Here is a 21,000-nt window from a genome sequence, read left to right on the forward strand (position 1 = left end):
AACATACATTTTATAATTTAAATTTAAGCCTTGATTTGTGGCCCAGCATATGCACTGATATAGTAAATGTTTCATGTATTGTGGAAAAGAATGTGTATCCTGCCATTGTAGGGTATAGTATCCTATAAATGTCCATTAGGTCAAGTTGACTGAGAAAGAATACTTAGAAGATTCACATCCTCTAAATCCTTATTTACTTTATCTACTATCAATTCCTAAGAGAGTAGTACTGAAATCTCTAACTATTGTAGATTTGTCTCGTTCTCCTTTCATTTCTGTTTTTGCTTCATGTACTTTCAAACTCGCCATAAGTTACGCACACATTCAGGAGTTTGTGTCATCTTGATGAATTTATATCTTTTGCATTATGAAATTTTCCTCTTTATCTCTGTCCTCAAGCCTCCTTTTGGATGTTGATCTTGTAATTGCTGTTTGCCCGGTGTTTCTGTGTCCAGTCTTTTACTTTCAACCCATTGGTATCTTCATATTTAAAGTTGTGTTTCTTGTAGAAAGCATATGGTTGGTTATTTGATCTATGCTTTTATATTTAAGGGGGTTCTTTGTAGATAGCATATCATGAATCTTGCTTTTTTTTCCCCAGTCCGATAAAGTCTCTGATATTCAATTAGGGTGTCAAGACCATTTTAATTTAGTGTAATTATTGATATGGTTGGGTTTAAGTCTACCATTTTGCTATTTGTTTTGGTTTCATCTATTTTCATGCACTGTTTTTTCTCCTCGCCTGCCATCCGTAGTATAATTTTTAGTATTCCCATTTTCCCCTTTTATTAACCCATAACTATACATCTCTCTTCTTGGTGGGTTGCTCTAGGAGTTACATTACATGTCTTGAACATATCACAGTCTTCCTTCAAATCCTCTACTGTTTCATCTCTAAGAACCTTAAAATGATGCTCTTCCATTTCCCCCATCCTCTCGCTGTGCCCTGTTTTACTTTTAAAGATGATATAAGGGCACCTGGGTGCCTCAGATGGTTAAGCGTCTGCCTTCGGCTCAGGTCATGATCCCGGGGTCCTGGGATCGAGTCCCGCATCGGGCTCCCTGCTCCTTGGGAGCCTGCTTCTCCCTCTGCCTCTCTCTCTGTCTCTCTGTCTCTCATGAATAAATAAAAAAAAAAAATTAAAAAAAATAAAGATGATATAAACCCTACAATATACTTTTTTCCCTTGCTCTATATAGTCAGTTATCTCTAAATGAAATTTAAAAGAAGAAAATCAGCATCTTTTGCATTTACTCACATATTTATCTTTCTTAGCACCCCTTTGTCGGGATCTGAGTTTCCTTTTGGTATTATTTTCTCTCACTGAAGAACTTTAACATTTTTTACGGTGCAGGTCAGCCAGCCACAGATTCTCTCAGGTCTTATTTTTCTTTTTTTCAACTTTATTTTTGAAAGACGTTTTTATGAGCTATATGATTCTAGGGGGGTTTTTACTTTCAGACTGTAAAGAAGCTGTTTCTTTGTCTTCAGGCCCGTGTGCGCACTGCCCCTGCACCTCCCTTCTCAGGGCCCCAGTAGCTAAGTCCTAGAGTCAAAGCTGCCCTCAGATGACCGTGGGCAGGCACCTCACCTCATGGCACCTCAGCATCCCTGACATTCACGGCCAGTGGCGCCCACACAGCGGTGTGGTGTAGCAAGCCCAGGGAGCACCGTCTGGCAGAGTGTTTACGGAACTTAAAGTAACTTGTGTTGTCAGCACGCAGTGGCCACCGCTGTTGTTGCCTGGCTCTCTGCCTCAGGCTCACCTGCTCCAGAAAATGGACTCTTTGTAGGACTTGGCCATTCCAAGGCCCCAAGGCCCTCTGGGTCTTAAATGGCCTTGGATATTCCTCAGCACAGCTTCCAAAGGCCTCAAGGCCCCCCACCATGTGCTCTGTCATTCTCTCCCCCTTCTAGCATGGTAAGCCTAGGGCAAGAACCCCAGAAAGTTCTCAGCCACAGAATGACCTAGTTAAGGGGAACACCACCAGGCCACCAAGGAGCCAATCTGAAATGGGTCTTGGGTGGAAACTTGGCCCAAAGATGTTGGATCTCTGCAGGCTGGTTGTAATTCAAGCCAACCTGGCTGTGGAGTTTTGAATTTTGCCGGATCATATTCGGACACCCTCAAAGCCTGAGTGTTGTGTGCATCTTTGGATGTGTTCAGCTTTCCCTCTCAGCCCCGCAGCCTCTGTGAGAAGTCCCCTGGCACAAAGTGGCTCCGCAGCTGAGGGGAAGGTCCCAGCTGAGCTCTAGGGATCTGGTGTCCCTCAGGCTGTGAGGAGCCCCCCTGCAGGCTCAGGGAGCAACTGCTGAGTAGTGGGGTCCCCAGAACCAGGGTATGGGCAATGGCCGTCCTTTCAGGCTCTGCTCTGAGGTAAGGTTCTACCTTTCCCACTCTTGCCACCCCCACCCCCACCTCCTCCACCTTAGCAGGCTTTTCCCTCCCCTGGCCTCACAGTAGCTCTCACTTCCACTATGTCACCCCTGCCCCCCGCCCCCCAGGCTCCCTGAGGTGGCATTTCCTGCCCAGGAGCCAGCTCCTAGTCACCAGGACTTGGCAGTTGGAAATAGCCCCCCTTCAGTTTTTAGGAACAGTCACCTTTAGTCTCTTGACCAATACAGTCACACATGTAGGAATTTCTAATTCCTGTTTCTTTTAGAAAATAAAAAACCAATTTCTTACTTTACAGTAAGAAATGTAACTGCCAAGAACCTGAGAGTGAAGCCCGCTGGCCCTATAGAAAGCAGTTCTCTGAAGGAGGCTGGGCAGGCAGGGGTCAGAGCTAGAGGCTGCAGGGAGGCTGGGACCTTAGCCTTCACTCTCGGCTTCTTGAGGAAAAGGCGGGCTAAATCCCACCTTGTTTGTCTTTGGCCAAGCTCCTGTTAAGCAGCTTCCTTCCCAAATATGGACTTTTCTGAGGCTTCATTATTTTCAGATTGATTTTCCTCTTTAGCAACAACAACTTGGGTAGCTTTCCCCGAAGCCAAGCCTTGGAAGCCGCCCTCCCACAGGCGTGTTTGCGCTGGTCCTGCTGGTAGGGCCCCCCTAAACTGTGGGTGGTGACTGCCCACCCTGAGTCCAACAGGTGTGGGTACGGGGGAGACAGGGCAGGGAGGTGATGGTGGACCCGGGCCAGGACATGGCCTCTGTGGGAGCTGCTTCCACACTGACTGGTGGAGGAAGGAAATGTGCAGAGAGGAGAGGGTGCCGCTGAATGATTCACTCAAGTCTTTTCTGCTGCAGACCCTTCCTCAGCCCCTTTGCCTCCTCCCCACTCTGGATCTGAGCCCTGGAGCCAAATCCCCAAATAGCAGATCTGGGTTCAGCCTATCTGGCCAGATGTGGTTATTCTCGGTCGGCTTTCTGCTCCATCCCACAGTGGTGGGGGCGCCTGTGGATCTTGGCCTCTGGCCTGGCTCCCAAGGCTTCCTCATAAATGAGCGGTTCTGCTGAATCGTCCAATCCAGAGGAGCTGGTTGTTTACATGCTCAAGTCCTCCTCATCCCACTCCCAGAGCGCAACGACCTGAGGGGCCCCGGCCCTGGAACCCAGGGTCGAGAGCATGTCTGCATGAACCTAACTGTAGCTGGCAGGCCTTCTCTGCAGAGGGCCTTTCCTCTTGCAGGAGCAAGCATTGTGGCCTGGGGAAGGAAAGGGACCCGCTCAAAGTCACACGGCCTGTTGGTGTCCAAACCAGCGCTTAAACTGAGGACCTGTCCACCCAGTGGTCTCCCTAATGACCTGGGAACGTAGAAAACAGAAAACAAAACTATGTTGGCAATCAGAGAGGCCTTGAAGTCTTCCAGGTGCAGGAATACCACCTCGGCCTCACTGACCCTCACATCAGCCTCTCCCCATCAGTTCTGGGTCAGGCTCACAGCCCCTAGCGGCCTGAGGACGACTTTGGCTTCCCCAAAAGCCCCCACAAGGGATGGCCGTCCACTGCCCTTGGTGTCCTCCAGGAAAAAGGTCCGGATGCCGACAAATACAAAGCCTGTGCCAAGCTCCCACCTGCATGGACAGTGACCCAGAACTGGGAGAGGAATAAAAGGAGCTATGGAGGAGCCAAAATAGCCTCCACAAAAATAACCTCCCCCGCTTCTCACAGCCTCACTCTGTGCCCTTTGTCTTTAAACATACACTGTGCCAGGTGTACTTTTCTGGGGTTGCCGTTAGCAGGCCTTCCCTCGGGGGCACCTCTGCCGCCTGGCCCGGCAGGGCTCGGGTATGGCCTCTGGGGACACCGACTGGCGGAGTGCGGGTAGTGACGTGGTTGTGGGTGTGCCCGGCCCTGGGGGCACAGGCCTTTCGAATGACAGGAGTTCGCACCTCCTCTCCTGGCCCCAGAAAGGTCTCTTCTGTGGGTGTTCTTGGCCACCCGGCAGGCAGGGCACTGGGACAAGGGAGGCAGTGCCCCCCCCCCGCCCCCGATCCATGTGGCACGTTTGAGCGGTCAGGGAGGAGTTGCCACAGGCATCAGACGGACAAATGAGGTCATCTGGAGGAGAGCTGCTGGTGATCATTTCTTTGCTACTTCGCGCTTTTCTCTACGGAGCTTTTCCGTTTTTCTGCCTCAAGCGTGGATCGTTTTTATAGCCAGGGAATAATGGCCGATATTTGTGGCCTCACTGTGGGCCAGGCACTGTGCTGAGGCATGAACCCGTTTTACAGATGAAGAACTAAAGGTTAAGCTGTTCCCTAACTGTGCAAGGCCACAGTGGTGATCCATTCCAGGTCTGTTGACTCATAAAAGGAGAAAGCGTCTCTTACTTGGGCAATTCAGTGAGAGGGGCTGCTTTATCCCCCCGTTTGTTTAAGACACGGATTGGCCTGGCTGCCTCCCATGGAACCCAGTCTGAGACTTCACCCCTACAGGGACTGTGGGTCTTTCCCTCGCCCTCCCTGCAGAGCTCAGCCAGGGCCAGGGCACCCCCTCGCCACCCTGCAGCCAGGAGAGGAGGCAGGGCGCCCGGAGAAGTTGTGCAGGGTGGGAAAGAGGATCTTTGCAGGGACCATGCAGCGAGGTCTGGCCAACGGGGGGTGGGTCACAGGGCGAGTGGGCTGTGATTCACTTCACTTTGGATTCCTGTGGTAGTTCAAGAGCCAGGGGCGGCATAAAGGAAAACCCTGAACCTGGACTCTCTTAATCCCAAAGCACCATGATCCTCCCCACCACTCACACCCGCAGGCTGCCGCAGTTCACAAAACACTTTTCCACCCCTTGTCTCTGGTGTCCTCCATTCATTCAGCAGGTTCCTAGTTAGCCCTTCCTACATGCCTGGCTTGGGGACGTGAGGACCAACCAGGCAGATGTGGCTCCTAGGCGAAAGGACCCTTCTCCCCCCTCCCCCCCCGGGTCCCCTGCCTCGGCTCGCTCCTTGTCGTGGACGCCCAGAGGCAGCTGCACGTGGAAAGATCTTTAGTGCAAGTATGGGGACGTCAGATGGTTTCCAAGGATAAGCAGCCGTGGCTGTCTTCAGGCCAGGAAAATGTAAACTAGTAGTTTCCAGTGACCTGCTCAACAGTGCTGGCGCCATCTGGGACAGATCAGTGGGTTCTCACATGCATGTTGCCAGGCCTTGCTTTAGAATTAGTCCCCCTGGCTTTGGCCTTGAGATGCATGTCTGTGCCGAGCAAAATGAAACACTCAGGCAGGTGGGGTTCCTTGTTGTCCATTAAGGATCCTTCTCGCTGGTCCCACCCCCATTATCCAAGGGCTCAGGTGAAAGCCGCAGCTCCTTGCCTCACTCAGCTCAGTCTAGGGGAGTGCACTGCAGTAGCCTGGGGCCCGGCTCTCATGCGCCCACCTGGGGGCTAGGGAATGACCCACTTCTGCACCTCGTGATCCTGGGGGGAGCCTCCGACCAAGACAAGGCAGGCAGGTGAAGCAGAGGCCCTGGGAGGGGGTCAGCTCCCTGCAGGGCTTGACCCTGAACGGCACCCCTATTCCTTCAGGGAGACCCCCCTGGAAACCCAGGTTAGAGTGGAAGCTAAGGGTAGGCTGGGCCCTCTGCCGGGTGGAGGAGGCTATGGGCGGCAGGTTGTCCTCAGCATCACAGCGGCTGCCGTAATTGGAGTCCGCGCCTCTATTTTTATGTTCCGTCTCTGTGCCAGTGTTTATTTCCCTGGAGGAGGTGGGCCCCTCTTCCAGAGCTGTTCGTCATCCTGAGAATACTGTGGCTCCTGATCACAGCCTTCTGTCGAGTCGGGGAGGCACCAGGTTCTGTGGGCATACTGTCACTCATGTGGACTTATTTTTCACGCTTCACTGTGGCTCGTGGCTTTGACCCTATGCTCCAGCCCCCTCCAGTGAGGGGAAAGGAGATGGGTTTCTCCGTCCTTGGGAATTTTTTTTTTTTTTTGAGTACTTTACATTATCTCCTTTTATTTTCACATATCCTGTAAGGAGATACATTATCCCCATTTGATAGATGAAGAAGTTGAGGCACAGAGAGCTTAAATGACTTGCCCAAGTCATATAGGTAGTAACTGATTAAGTTGGGATTCGAAATCGAGCAGTCTGATTCCAGAACCCATTCTTGAGAGCTGTGTAAGCGTTCATGAAGAAAAGAAAGGGAAGGAGGCATTGAAGGTAGAAGGAACGTGCGCCAAAGCACTGAGTGCACAGTGTTATTAAGAGAGCAGCGAGCAGGGCGCCTGGGTGGCTCAGTTGGTTAAGCGACTGCCTTCGGCTCAGGTCATGATCCTGGAGTCCCGGGATCGAGTCCCGCATCGGGCTCCCTGCTCGGCGGGGACTCTGCTTCTCCCTCTCCCACTCCCTGTTTGTGTTCCCTCTCTCGCTGTGTCTTTATCTGTCAAATAAATAAATAAAATCTTAAAAAAAAAAAAAAAGAGAGAGCAGCGAGCAGTTAGTGTGGCTTAAGCGCCCGTGAGGTGTGGTTGCCAGAGACGGCCTGCCGGGAGACAAGGCCAGAAGGTAAGATGAGAACATATATGACTAGCATACATGCCATAAATACGGAATTTCCAAACAAGAAAATGGCAATTTCTCTTTACTCTAAAAGAGAACAGGAACCTCATTTCTTTTTCTGAGATTGCTCTGACATGATGGTAGTCTCTGGTTTCAATGTTTTGTTCATGGTGAGAGCTTCAGGCCTTTTTATCCTTTCAAAGCTATAGCATTCACTTTTGTCTTCAGAGGATAATGTTCTAGCGCTAAGTGGAAGCCTTCCATTAATAAAGTGTTGATTAGTATCCGGAGGACATTAGTTCCCGTTGGCCAATTTTCGGTTATCAGGTTTTATAGAAACATACCTCTGTCCCCTGCAAGCGGGTGTATTCTTCAGGGTTACTACACTATAGGTTTGTGTTTTTTTTCTCACGTTGTGATTGACAGTCAAACGAGGCTACGTGGGGGCTGCAGGAGGGGCCCCGCCTGGAGCCGCATGGCCGCCTGTCCTCCAGCTGCGGGGACCATGCGTTACTGGCTGGGCACGGCGGCAAAATGCCCTTGGGGATTTTTGCCAGCCTTCTGCTTGCTGGAGTCTGTAACCAGTCAAGGGGTCCCAGGGAGTATTTTTCCCTGGGAAGATGGGAGATTTGGCTGTCACGGATGTGTTTGTGGGATGAGGGGTCTGCCCCTTGCAGCTCCAGTAAATGGAAGCAAAGCCCGGTTTCTATATCAGCCCGGGGCATCCATCCCTCAGGCCCCATCCCTTGGCCTTGCTGACAGCTGTCCCTAGTTATGGTGTCACCCCTGGACCCCTCTCCAGGGGAAGTTGCCGGAGAGCCCAAATGCAGTCTCACCAGGTCCCCGATGCCCTCAACACACCCTGTGCTGGTCACCAGAGAAAGAGGAGGGGAGATGAGCCATAGACCAAAGGCCAAGACAACCACGGTGCTCTGGCTTGTGTTTTCCATCTGCCTGCCAGGGTCTCACAATTAATTATTTATTGTTATCTGATTTTTCCATCCACATAGATCCTGACACGCCTTCCAGTGCCCTCGAGTCCAAGCTTCTCTGAGTATTCAGTCACCTGCCCCCTTTGGGGAGGGATGGCATTCATCCTATTTTCCAAAGCTTTTTTTTTTTTTAATCGTCACTGATTCCATTTTTGTAGAGCTCTCTACAGGACTAATGTCCCCCAGGCCCTACTTTGGGGAAGGCCGACCTGCTTTCCTTCCGGGTTCCCCAGGCAGGAAGGACGGCAGTGTCTTGGCGGCCCTCAGTGGCTCCCTGTGCCATGTGACCTGGTCCACGTGCTTCACTCCCCAGGACCGAGGCCTCTGGCCTGACTCATCCGCTGCACTTTAGGGGTGCTTATACTCAGTGCTCCGGCCTGGCACCCCTGCCCCCTCCTTGCCCTGCAGCGTCACCTGCCCGCAGTGCATGCATCTGTAAAGCAGCCACCTCCTCCCAGAGGCCCCTGGGGGCCCCAGCCCAGCCTTGAAGTCCCCTCTCCAACACCATCACCCAGGGGCTCCCGAGTCCCTTCTCTGTCAGAGGTGGCAGGCTCCCTGTTCTCTCAGAAGCGCCCAGAGACCTCTCAGCCTCCCTCTCCCCCTTGCCTGAGTGGGGCAGAGCACCGGCAGGGGTCGGGGCCGGGTACCAGAGGACCAGCGCCAGCCCCGTAGGCAGGGCTCACATCCCTGCCTGCCCCCTCCAGGCCAGGTTGGAGGGTCCCAGCAGGCGTGGGCTTCACTCAGGGCTGGGGGCAGGCAAGCTGCTGCCGTCCCTTGTCCCTCAGCCTCCGGGGCTGTGGAGTGGCAGGTGCCACCAGGCTCTCTGTAAAGACCACACCGCCAATTCCAGCCCCCCTCTTAGGGGCCTTGGGGTCTTGGGCATGATCCTTAACTTTCATGTCACCTTTCCCTCTTTGGGGTGTGAATCTTGCCGCATACCGTGTTGTACGTGGGAATGACACAACATATGGAAGCGCAGAGTAGGCAGCCACTGAGCAACCGGGCTGTTCATTCTCAGACCCACGAAGTCACTTGATATCCTGTAGACCTGCCTCAGGGCCTGTTGCCCTCTGTTCACAGCGGCCAGCTAATTGGATTCTACGATCAAATTCCGGTGGCTTAACGAAGCTCCCGAAATCTAAATAAAAATCACCAAACCTGCTGTAATTGAATTTTTGAGGCACTAACTTTGCAGATTGGAAATGGCTGTTTTCTGCCAAGAGTGCAGCGCCCCTGCGGTTCTCGCTTGAAACTGATAACCCACAATGTCTGTGTCTTCCCAGAGGCCCTGCGGTGGGTTGTCTCTGCACAGCCAGGCCGCAAAATACTAGGATGCACTCCCTGCGCAGAGTCCTTCCAGCTTGGGATGCACTGAAAGCCCTCCCATGGGGCATCTGGGAGCCCCGGGGAGGTGTGGCCATGGAAGGAGGGAAGGAAGGAGTGCCTGTCCCCATTAACCACGCTGCTGGCCCAGGGGGCACTGCGTCAGGGTTGGTCCTGCTGGTGAGGGAAGTGCCCGTCAGCTGCTACGGGACAGTTGGGTGGCAGGCCGCGGGTGCGGTGGAGCCCGTGCTGCGCTAATGCGGGCCCCCCACCCCGCCCCCCGCCATGGCAGGGGCGGGTCCTTCCCCACTCTCCCTGTGGAAGGCCAGGACAGGGCCTGGGGTGAGCAAGGACACACAGACATTGAGACAACGTGTGTCCTGGGCCTCGGGGCAGTAGCCATCCGCCAGACGGGAGTAGAAGGGGAAAGAAATCCGGGGAATAGAGCCGAAGTGGAAAAGCACTGGGGTCATGAGGTCTCTGCAGGGGGCACAGGGTGAGCTGAAGAGCCAGGAAGGAGAAAGAAGATGCGGCAATCGCAGGTGCCTTGCTGGGCATGGAGCGAGCGTGGGACGTAGGCTGGGGGAGTTCCTGCTCAGGACCCTGCTGGGGCTCCTGTGCTTGTCCTTCCAGCCCTATAGGCCTGTCCCCTGCCTCTGCAGTCAGGACCCATCTCAGCACCACCGCCCCCCACCGCCCCCAACACACACACAACTCATGCAGGCTTGTGCTGGGTACAGGTGCAAAGGGCGGGGTGAGCGCTGGGCTTCCCCTGGCCTTGACCTTGCCTGTCCTGAGGCCTCTCCACAGCCAGAGCTGCTCTCATCTCCAGCACAGTGTGTGAGGGGAGGGGTCCCCTGACCATGTTGTGCCTTGACTCCGAGGAGCTCATGGGCAGATGGGGGCAAAGCCAGGCTTCCCAGAGAAACAAGCAAGAGACAGTACAAAATGGGGTGGCCCCAGGGCCTCTGACTCCTACATCCCCACCATGTCTCCCTGCCCCCTCCAAACAAGTCGGTGCCGCCTTTTGGTTTCTTGGTTCCAAGCTTGTGTTTGCTGCCCCCTGACAGGGCTCCCCCACCCAGAAACCTGATCCATTTTCCTCCACAGATGAAAAAAGAAAAGATCTGTTTCTAAATATAGCCTACCTGGCTCCACTGTAGTGTTTCCATGGCAACCCACTCCTTCCCAGGAGTCCCCTGGTAAAAGAGGGTGAAACAGGGTCCCAGCCCTGGTGTGGGTCCCCAGTGGGCTCCTCAGCCTGAGCTGGCCGTGAAAGGCATTGAGGAGTGCCCCAAGTGGGGAGCAAGGGCAGGGGGCAGGGACAACACACTGGGACTCCCTGTGGCTCCAGGCCTCTACGATTTGAAGTAAGCTCAAGGCTGGTTCTGTACAGAAGTGAGCCGTACCAATAAGGATGACCGGGATCCGGGTGGGCCGGAGACCAGTAAGTCCTGGCTCTGCACTGGCTACACACCAGGCACTTAAATTGTTTTCCAGAGCAGGTGTGGATATCCCCACGCACGTGGATGAGCGCACTTACCCCAGGGCACGTGGGGTCAAGGCAGGACTGCCTGGCCCAGACCCCAGCTCCTCTCTGAGCAGTAGGAAGACCTTTGTGCCAGGCTTTGGCGGTGGGGGGGCGGTTTACACAGGGACTTGTGAGGTCTCTGTGCCCAGGGAGGGGTCTCCATGTTTAACAGGAGAGCATCCAGGGACCACACCCCCAGGCAGTAAATCAAACATGGTGATCCATGGCAGGTGAGAATGTGGCCTAGTGTTGAGCTCAGCCACAGCTCCTTGGTGTGGGAGCCGAATAACGGCCCCCAAAGATATCCAAGTCCTAATTCCCAGAACCTATGCATAGGTTACCTTATATGGCAAAGGGACCCTGCAGATGTGATCAAGGATGCTGAGATGGGGAGACTCTCCTGGACTATCCAGGTGGGCCCGAAGTCATCACAAGCGTCCTTCTAGGAGGGAGGCCCGAGGGCCAGAGTCGGGTGTTGGCTTGAGGATGGGGCCTGGGGCCACAGTCCAAGGAATGTGGGCCGCCTCCACACCCCAGAGAAGGCACAAAAACAGACTCTTCCTGGAGCCTCCAGGAGGAACACAGCCCTGACTTTAGGGCTGATTTCAGGGCCCTGAAACCCCTTGATTTTACAACTTGTGACCTCCACGCTGTCAGGTAACAAATGAGTGTTGTTTTAAGCCACCGTTTTTGTTCCCTCGGGTTGCCCTAACAAATCACCACAACCTGACAGCATAGAACCACAGAAGGTTAGCTTCTCACAGTCCTGGAGGCCAGAAATCTGAAATCAAGGTGTTGGCAGGGCCGTGCCCTCTGAGGGCCTGAGGAGAATCTGTTGCAGGCCTTTCTCAGCTTCTGGTGTTGCCGACAATCCTTGGCATTCTTTGGCTTGTGAACACAACTGTCCTTCTAGTCTCTCTCTCTCTCTATCATCACGTATATTTCTGTGTTTTTTCTCCTCTTCTTATAAGGACATCAGTCATATTAAGGAGCCACCTTATTCCAGTATGACCTCATCTTAACCAATTATATCTGTAACAACCCTTCTAAATAAGGTCACATTCTGAAGTTCCAGGAAGGACATGAATGGGGTGGGAGGGGGACTAGCCAAGCCAGTGTGGCAACTAAAGGTTGGAAACCCATACACCCGAGAGCTTGCCATGGATGAAAGGCCGCTGCCAGACTCTGCTGGCTGACCAAGATGGACAGACAAGTTTTGGCTGCTGCCTTATAATATTGGCAACCTGAGTTTTATGGATTTATTCTCTTCTTTGTTTTTTGTTGCCGTTTGTTTGTTTGTGTGTTTAGACAGAGCAGGTGGGGGAGGGGGAAGGGAGGAGAGAGAGGGAGAGAGAGAATCCTAAGCAGGCTTCACCACGCCCAGCACAGAGTCTGTTGTGGGGCTCGATCTCACGACCCTGAGATCAGGACCTGAGCCGAAATCAAGAGTCGCACGCTCAACTGACTGAGCCACCCAGCGCCCTGGGATATATCCTCTTCTCACAAAAAGAATTCATTCTTGTGTGTGGCTGGTGAAAATTGATGGGTATGTTAGGAATCAGTACCTTTCTAGAAATGGTGGTGTCTGAGAATAGGCTGGCCCATTTGTTTCATGTGGTCCCACTGTCCCAAGAGCTGCCTGCACCTCGTCTCGAGCTCCGAGTGTGCCTCAGAGGCCGGATCGATTTGTTCTTTCGTGTTCCGCAGTCTGGAGCTTGGGAGTGCCCCTGGCCGAGGAATGTCAGGCCGAGTTCCCCCGCAGTTACTGAGAAATTATTTTCATTAGAAGGTGCAGGCCCTCTGGCCCGGCGTTGTCCCTGGGGAAGTCGAAGGGCAGAGTCGGCTTCTCCGTGTCCCAGGCCCAGCGTCCTTGTCTCAGAAGCCGCACTCAGCAGGCTCCTGCCGAGCCGCTTTGCTGGGGAGGTTTGCTCTGCCCTTGGAAGCACGCCACCAGGAGAAGTGCCCAGAGCAAGGCCTGAGGAAGCATGGCCTCGGCAGCCCTGCTGGGAGGCACAACAGGACAGCGGCTGGTCCTTGGCAAAGCAGGCATGAGCGATGCCCATGTGGGAGGATCGGGGCGGGAGAGGCTGGGGAGGCAGAAGTCCCCTGCTGCCTGCCTCCCGCGGGGGGCCCTCATCAGGCCCCCTCCAGCTCTCCTGTCCTTCCCCTCCCATCACGGTCCCTCCAGTTAGCTTCCCCGGGGTCACTGTCCTCTGCGAACCGTGTCCTTGGAGGCCAGCCATGCGGGGATGTGGGCTCCCGCCCTGACTCTGGTGGTCTTGGCCAAGAAGCCCCGTGCCCTGAGCCTCAGCCCTCTTGTGGAGAGGACAGCACAGGGTGGCGGGGTCTGTAGGGCCCCGCAGGGCAGACCTTCGGGCTCTGTCCTCTTCCTGGCAAGCCTGACAGTCTTGGAGGGGGAGGGGAGATGATGCAAGTCAGCAGGGAGAGGGCAAGATGAGATGCTCGCATTAGTCCTGGGAGAAAAAGAAGTCACTGTGCAGGGTAAGGGTGGGCGCTTGTCCTCGCCTGACCTTACCAAGTACCTCCCAGGCCAGCTGCACTGAGATCCCCCTCTGCCTGGCCTGTGCTGGGGGACGGGAAATGGCCATGATGACAGGGTGGGGGGGAGGGGGTGACACCCCAACTCCGCCACTCAGACACATAGGACCCATCCTGCTCTGAGCCTCAGTTTCCTCACCTGTAAAATGGGAGTGCTAAGGGTGCAAGGTTAGGACGCTGCCCTCTCATCCAGCTGCTTCATCGCTGGGCAGTGGGAAGCTGCCTCTTCCAGAGCTTGCTTCCTGAGTTGCTGAGACCCAAGTCGGGTGTGAGTACAGTCCATGCAGCATTTCCAGAGGGCACCAGCCCGGTGCAGAGCCAGCCAGAAGCCAGATGAGTGAAGCAGAGCAGTTGACTGCAGGGAGCTCAGCGGTGGCAGGCAGTGAGGGGCACTGCAGGGCCAGCGTGACAGCCTGTCCTGGAGAGAAGGAGAAAGATGCACCCCGGTGAAGGGACCGAGATTTGGCAGGAAGGAGGGGCAGGAAGATCCTCACCGAGCAAAGGACAGGAGCCGTGTGCACTTTGGGGTGCTTTCAGTGATGCTTTGCTCACACCCACTGCCCGGTAAAGGTGGTCCCCTGTCCTCTCCTGCCTGCCCCCACCCCTGGGCTGTGCCGAGAGAGAAGGTGAGCCCTAGCACTCAGCCCTGCAGACCTGAGGGCCGCCCAGCGCTGTGGGCTCCTGACAGCAGCAGCTGTCGTGGCATGTGATCAGAGGCCGGCCTCCCACCGCCTGGGGAGGAGACTCTGATAGCAGGGGCATAAAGCTGCACCCCCCCACGTCCTCCCCTCCTGCGAAAGGTATCTGGGTCATCTGCCCTGGGTCCCAGGCTCTGACCCCTCAGCAAACGCATCTTAGCCATTTGGAAAGAGCCCACCCAAGATCTGGGCCATATCAGACAGAGCGGGGGCATCATAGCTGCCACTGCTGCCAAGGTCGGCATCTGACCTTGACCAAGCCCCTCTCCTCCGTCTGGGCCTCAGTTTTCCCATCTGAAAGCAAAGGCATGGGCCTGGATGCAATGGGCATGACCTAAAGTCACCCGTGCTCTGAACCCTCTTGGGTTCAGCCTGGCCAGTCCACGAGTGGGGTCACCTGACAGTCCAAGAGGCTTCCAGAACGCTCCTGCTACCCTTGTATCAGCTGACCACAACTGAAGAAAATGGGAGAAGTGAGCAGAGCAGGAGACAGTGAGGACGGGGAGCACCCTCATGGTTAGACACTTGTCCTTTATCTGAGGGCCAACGATGCCTCCCCCAGAGCTCTACCAGTTGTTCTGAACAGAGACAAAGCAGCAGCTAAGAAGGAGGAGTCCAGAGAAGTAGGACATTGTCTGATGCTCTCCACAGCCGCCCTGGCAGACAGGCAGCGGAGACTAAGGGGACATTAGGGCTCTGAGCATGTCAACAATGCCGCTTTCCTACCCCTCCCCCCCCCCACTCCTGTCTTAACCCCTGTGCCTTATGCAGAGACGCCACCTGCTAGGGGTCCATTGGCTCCTTCCCAGTCTCCCCTGAAACTTGGCTGGGGCCAAGCCCAGGTCTGCACTGGGTCCTGGCTGATGAAACATTGCACCCTCCCAGTGCTCAGGTAGACTTCCTTTCTTTAAAGGACCAGCATTTTCTAGGAGGTAATGGAGAGGCATTGAGTTCAGCCAGCCCCTGAAAACCAGGGTATGCTTCTCCCAGTGTTAGATCTTGTTTCCCAGGCCAGATGCTCAGAGACCCTTCAGTGTGGCAGCGATGGCTGCTGGGGATGATCCCACCTGATGTGGCCCACCTGACACCCAGGTGCTTCCCAGCTCCGTGAGGTGGGTGTTGCTGTTCTTGCTGTACACATGAGGATTCCAAGGCCCAGAGTAGGAAGACAGCCCCACAAAGCAGCAGAGCTCAAGGTGAACTGGGAACTCAGGCATTCAAGCCAGTTCTTTCTGACCACCTTATTTTTATGCCACCCCAGGACACCCTGGCAGCCCCCTCCCCCAAGAGCTGTTCATCGTACTAAGTCGTGGCCTTCACATGGGTTTGGGGGAAGGCAGGGGGCTCCTCTGTGGCCCAGGAGCGTGGCTTTGACCTGGCCCTGGATTTCAGTTGCTGCTCTTCTTGTATTAATAGAGTTGCAGAATCTCTATAGGATTTTACATTTGTGGATAGGTTAATGTTTGCTGTGTTGTGGAGATGTGGACTGAACAGAGGGGACAGGTGGGGTCATAAAAGCTTGAGAACCCCCAAGGCCATGAGCTTGAGAGCCACAGGCCTGAACAACTTGATGCATACAAGTGTTTGCCTTCCTTTGAACCAAATTCCCCACCGGAGTTCTCCCGTCAAAGGAAGAAGCGGGCCATGGAAGCTGAAGAGCCATTTCTGTGCCTCTTGAGGGGTAGCTGCTGGTTTATCCTTCAGAAAGCTGAAGCTAATTCGATGCCATCCATTCCTTTTTCTAGTCGGAGTAGTATCACAGCAAGTAGTTTTATTTACGTCTCTGATAATGAGTTTCATCTCTCTCTCTAATGTGAGTCTGCTCCTTGCAAGGACCCCTGACCTCAAACTGAGACCTGGAGATTCAGGATGGTCGGAGTTCATCATGGCAGAGGCAGAGTCCCCTTCATGGCTCAGCTCGGCTTCCGCCCAGGCCTGAGTGGGGGGGTTCACGGCGCTGCGCTCAGTATGAGTCTGAACAGCCCATGACACTGTGGGGAAGTGAGCAGCTAGGCCACATGGCAGGCCACATGGCAGCTAGGCCCCGTCCTCGAGGACTGACAGCGACGGGACTGCCTGGGAGCGTGGCTGTCACTAGACGGTCATGGCCTTGGAGCTGGGTGGGTGCTGCCATCAGCACTTTTGGGCTAGGTTCAGAGGTCCTGTTCTCTCCAGCCCCTGGCCTCCCCCCAGCTACTCTGGCCTCTCTGTCCCTTCAGTCTGCTCATCCTGCCACTTGCCACCAGGCTCATCTTTCCCATGGATCTCTGCTCAGGTGCCCACACTCTCCTTCTTGCCAAGGGATAAAGGCCCAGGCTTCTCAGCTGAGCCAGAGGCCCTTTCCCACTCCCCTCTCCAAGTAGCTCCTCCCTCCTACTGATCATGCCCTTCTCCAGACGCTGCCCTCCCGTGTGTGACCCACCACCTCTGTGCATGCCACTCAGAACCCCTGGACAGGCCTCCTGCTCATTCATTCCTTCACTCACCCACTCCCTCCCTCTCTCTTGCCCCACCCCTGCACCTGCCCTCTTTCCCTCCCTCCCTCATTCTCCCGATCTCACTGTACCCTCTGGGAGAGACTCTCCCTGCCCATCCCCATAGAACACACTGTGCTGGTCAGTAACTGCTGACCCAGGAATCTTCCCATCCCTCCCCCACCAACACAGCCCATGGTTTGTGAGCAAAACAAGTACATCCTCATGTCTCTGGCCGCCGGACCTGAACTTGGACCCTAGGAGCTGCTTATTAACAAGTTAACTAGAAATGTGGTTACCCACCTCTGGCCACCACACAGGCAGATGCTCAGTTAGGCCAGCTGTGTTTCTTGCTTAGAGCACAGTGTGTGTGGGGGGGAGGGTCCCACTCAGGCTGACCCGCAGCCAGCGTGTTCCCACACGGCCCTCCCGGTGTACAGCAGCCCCTGTTCTGACTGCTCGGTGGCTGACCGTTCTGGGGGTTACACGTGTTGAACTCGGAAAGGTGACAGGAGATTACATCATAACTGAGAGCCCAGGCTCTGATGCTCAACAGACCCGGATTCGGATCCAGCTCTGACCCCGTAACCGCAGCGCCCATCTGAGAACGTACATTTCCTCACTTCTCACGGTCTGCGGACCACGGTGAGGCTGGTGCAGCACGTGCGGTCCCCGGGCACCGGGCCGTTTCCGAGCCGTCCCCGGGCTGGCTGTGGTGGGAAGAGGGAGAGCCCCTGCCCCGAGCCTGGATGCTGGCCCACAGCCCCAGTGGGGGCTGCACCCCAGCCTCCAGCCCACCCAGGCCCCACGCCACCGGCGGTCCTGGCGCCGCCACCAGCTCAGGACACGCTCAGAGTGGCCACTCAGCCATGGCCACCCCCACGCACCCTGTCTGCTGTGGGAAGAAATCTGTTCCCTCACAGCGTGTGCCTCTTTAAAAACTCTTGTATCTTGGGTTACAGATTTCCTTCACACAAAAAAAAAAAGAAAGAAAAAGAAGAAAAATGTTTTGTAAACTGATGATTTCTGAAACAAGACCTCTCAGAAACCCCTGGCGCTTACAGGCTCAGGCACGCGGGCTGGTGGCAGGTTTTAGGGTCGCGAGCCTGGTGCTTTCGCAGCAGCAGAGCCCGGGCCAGCTGCCCACCTACCCCACCCGCGGTGGTCCCCCTCCCCCCGAGGTCCCCACTACCCTGTGGCCCTCTCAACACAGGCAGGGCTGGCAGAGGGCTGGGCTCCAAGGCACCCTGGACTCCCAGGAAGGGCCACCCCGAGGGCGCCCGGGCGGCTGTGTGAGAGGTGAGCGGGATGGGCCAGGAGGAGACGGGGCGCCCGCCTGGCCCGCTCACAGAGGCCCCAGCAGCCGGCCTGGCATGAAGAGGGCAGCTGCAGAGGCAGACAGACTAGCCGGGTGGCCTGGGGCGTGACCTTAGCTGCCCGTCTGTCCCTGGGGCATGGTATCGTCCCTACCCTGACGAGGCCATGGAGATGCCACAGCCCGTGTCTGGACAAATGAGAGCGGCCTTGCTCGCGCCGGGGAGGTGGGTGGGGACCTGCAGGAGGATGGCCAGGGGCGGGGAGGATGACTTTGGCCTGGGGGTCTTCAGGCAGGCTTTGAAGATCGGGGGCATCGGGCTGGGGCTGGGTAGGGGTGAGGCCTCTGAGGAGGTGGGGGAGGTAGGAGGAGGTTCCAGGCAGTGAGGACGCCGTGGGAAAGGCCCCAGGCCTGAGCACTCAGGTGTTGCAGGGAACAGGGGCAGTTCGGCGTGGCCGGATGTGGTCGTAGAGCAGAGGGCAGAGTGAGGCCGGCAGGAAAGTCCGGGTCGGCTTAGGCTGGGCCCATGATGCGTGGAAAGGAGCCGGCCTTCATCCGGGGTCTCTGGTCTGCGATAGGAGCTGCTCCTCGCGGCAATCTCCAGCTCTCCACCCAGCTCGGTCCACCCTGGCCTGCGTGGCGCAGCTTAGGGGGCTGGTGCCCCGCACGCAGGCGGGTGCCCGCAGGGCTGCCCCCTCCAAAGTGCGGGCCAGGCGTGGTCTGTCAAGCTGGTCCCCCCCTTCCATCCCTCCCACTGACTCACGAGGGCCCATGCCCACCCTGGAGGGCTGACCAGGAGCAGGAGCTGGCACCATGTAGGGCCCTCTGCTTTGAGACGTTCTACCTGCTCCTTCCTCCCAGACCCAGGCCACGTGGGCTTCTTGGCGCTCTGTTGGCCAGTTAATAACCGTGGCAACTCTTTTTCCTTCTGCAGATGACTCTGGGGACGACGACGACGAGACTGCCTCTCCAGCTGACAAGAGCGAGCTACACTGCACCATCAAGAGCCTCTCCTTGAAGCTAGACGACCTCAGCACGTGCAATGATCTCATTGCGAAGCATGGCGCTGCACTCCAGCGCTCCCTGAGTGAGCTGGACGGCCTCAAAATCCCCTATGAGAGCAGCGAGAAGCTGAAGGTCGTCAATGAGCGGGCCACCCTCTTTCGCATCACGTCAAATGCTATGATCAATGTGAGTGCCCACCCACTTGGCACAGGGCTCCCCGTCACCGGCACCACGGTCCCCGAGTAGGTGGTGGCCAGGGTGCTTGACAAACCAGGGCTCCATTTCTTGGTGACTTCAGGTCATTTCCCAAAGCCTCCTGCCCTCTTTGCAGTTGTCTGGTGGGAACCGGAGTGGGGCGTGCAATCCTGATGGAGGCTGGCAGCTGGCTCGGGCCCAGCCGAGGAGGGCCAAGGCCCCAAGCTGCCCACACAGTAGGGACAAGGCTGCCACGCTGGTGCGCAGCAGCCGCTCCTGCTCTTTCCCCCCCAGAATGCCGCCCAGAAGCAGCAGGCTCAGGGCCCAGCAAGCACAGCGGCAGGTATGCAGCTGGAAGCCTGGCTTTGTGGGTTCCCGTAGCCAGAAGAGCTTGCAGATGAGCCTGCCACGGGTCATGCCGACCTGACAGTAGCCAGATGAGTAGCCACAGTCCGTAAACTGAGAGGCACAGCCTTGGGGGTCGCCACATTCCACAGAGTTCTGGAAGCCACATTGCTGTGACTAGGAGCTGGGAGGGCCTCTCCATGGTGGCAGAGAATATAATGCTCAGCTGTGCTTCTGGGCCCTTCTTCCTCAGTCCCCCGCCTCCCCAGATGTGTATGCTCTTCTTCGCCTCCACCCTGCAGACACAGGTCTGACTCCTGCAGCCTCCTGCCACGGACAGCCCCCAGGAGGGGCACACCGGGAGCAAGGAGACCAGAGAGGGGAGGTGTGGGGAAATGGAGGCCACCTCAGAGGAGGCGGCCCACGTCCAGAGAAGGTGGCTCAGGCAGGCCATCAGGCTGGTCAGAGACAATGGGTAGTGCCGGTGCCCAGCCCCCAAATCAAGGGGAGCCAACGAGAGCAGGGCCAGGAGTCGGGACTAGGCTGTAGGCCGAGAACAGGGTGGGAAGGTGCAGGCTGGAGCCCACGGCGGGCCAAGACCCCTGGGTGAAATTGTGGCCACAGAGACTTGCCCCAAGCCTGATTCACTGGGACTGTGGGCAGTCCCTGTGGGTAGAGTAGACCACCCGCACACCCCCACACCCCCCCACACAGCCCTCCCCCGCCCCGCCACTGGACCACCCCGGTGCAGGAGGAAGCCTGAGGAATCCATACCCTGGGACCTGTGGCTGAGGAGGTGCACCCTCTTCCCAGGCTGTTGGGACGCACCATCTGCAGGTGCTCGGCTCCCTGCGCTCAGCCAGCGCAGACCTTTGTCCACGGCCCTCAGGGGTGCATCTGGGGGTGCATCTGGGGCGTGCCCGCTGAGAGGCTGCCCTGCGAGTCGGTCCCGTCCTTGGTTTGTACTCACGTCGTCCCGTGTTTCCCTGCTCGCTCGGGCCTGCCGGCCTCCTTACAGCCCCCAGACTTTCGGGGTCTGGGTCACTGCCCTCCTTCTGGTGACAGGCCCAGATAGGAAGCACTTGATGACAGAATGACGCACTTGTGTTTCCCCACCCAGGCCGGAAGCCATCACCTGCCCGTGGCTTCCCTGCTTCCTTGGCAGGGCCCCCCCCCCCCCCCGCTGACACCAAAGCCGCTTTGTCTTGAGTAAGCAGTTTCGGCTTTTCCCAGATAATGAGCTTCTCAGCTGGTGTTTTTAGCAGAAATCTTTTATCGGGCATCAGAGGCTCCTCTGTGTTAGGAAGCCATAAAAACCGTGTACCATCTAAGTGCATAATGAATTGTTTGATGGGAAGCAAGCCCCTGGGGTGGGTTACAAAAGCCTGTGTGCAGTTCCAGCACCCAGAAAGTCGACCCAAGTGCCGGGGAGCTGCACCCTGGGCTGGGCTCCGCCCCCCTGCTGGCCTGAACCTGATGAGAGGGCCCCTGCCACCTACCTCCACTGGGTGGCGGGGGGCGGCGCACCCAGAAGTGAGGGGCTGGCCCCAGCAGGCTGTGCTCAGAGCTCAGACTGGGGCGGAGGCCCCGCATTTCTCCTGGGGACCCTTCGTGATGCCGCTCCTCG

The 21,000-nt window shown here is 56.3% G+C and overlaps 1 protein-coding gene across 2 annotated transcripts in view; it reads left to right on the top strand.

The window, feature by feature from the left end:
• The window catches only part of OSBP2 (oxysterol binding protein 2), a 167,563-nt gene that overhangs the window by 117,108 nt on the left and 29,455 nt on the right, over positions 1–21,000 (top strand). For both annotated transcript variants that reach the window (XM_035017376.1, XM_035017377.1), the window contains exon 3: positions 18,763–19,019. In XM_035017376.1, coding sequence (XP_034873267.1) covers positions 18,763–19,019 — 257 coding nt within the window. The remainder of the gene's footprint in view (positions 1–18,762; positions 19,020–21,000) is intronic.

This window comes from Mirounga leonina, unplaced genomic scaffold (genome assembly GCF_011800145.1).
Source record: "Mirounga leonina isolate KUSES-001 unplaced genomic scaffold, KU_Mleo_1.0 Mir_171, whole genome shotgun sequence".
Lineage (NCBI taxonomy): Eukaryota > Metazoa > Chordata > Mammalia > Carnivora > Phocidae > Mirounga > Mirounga leonina.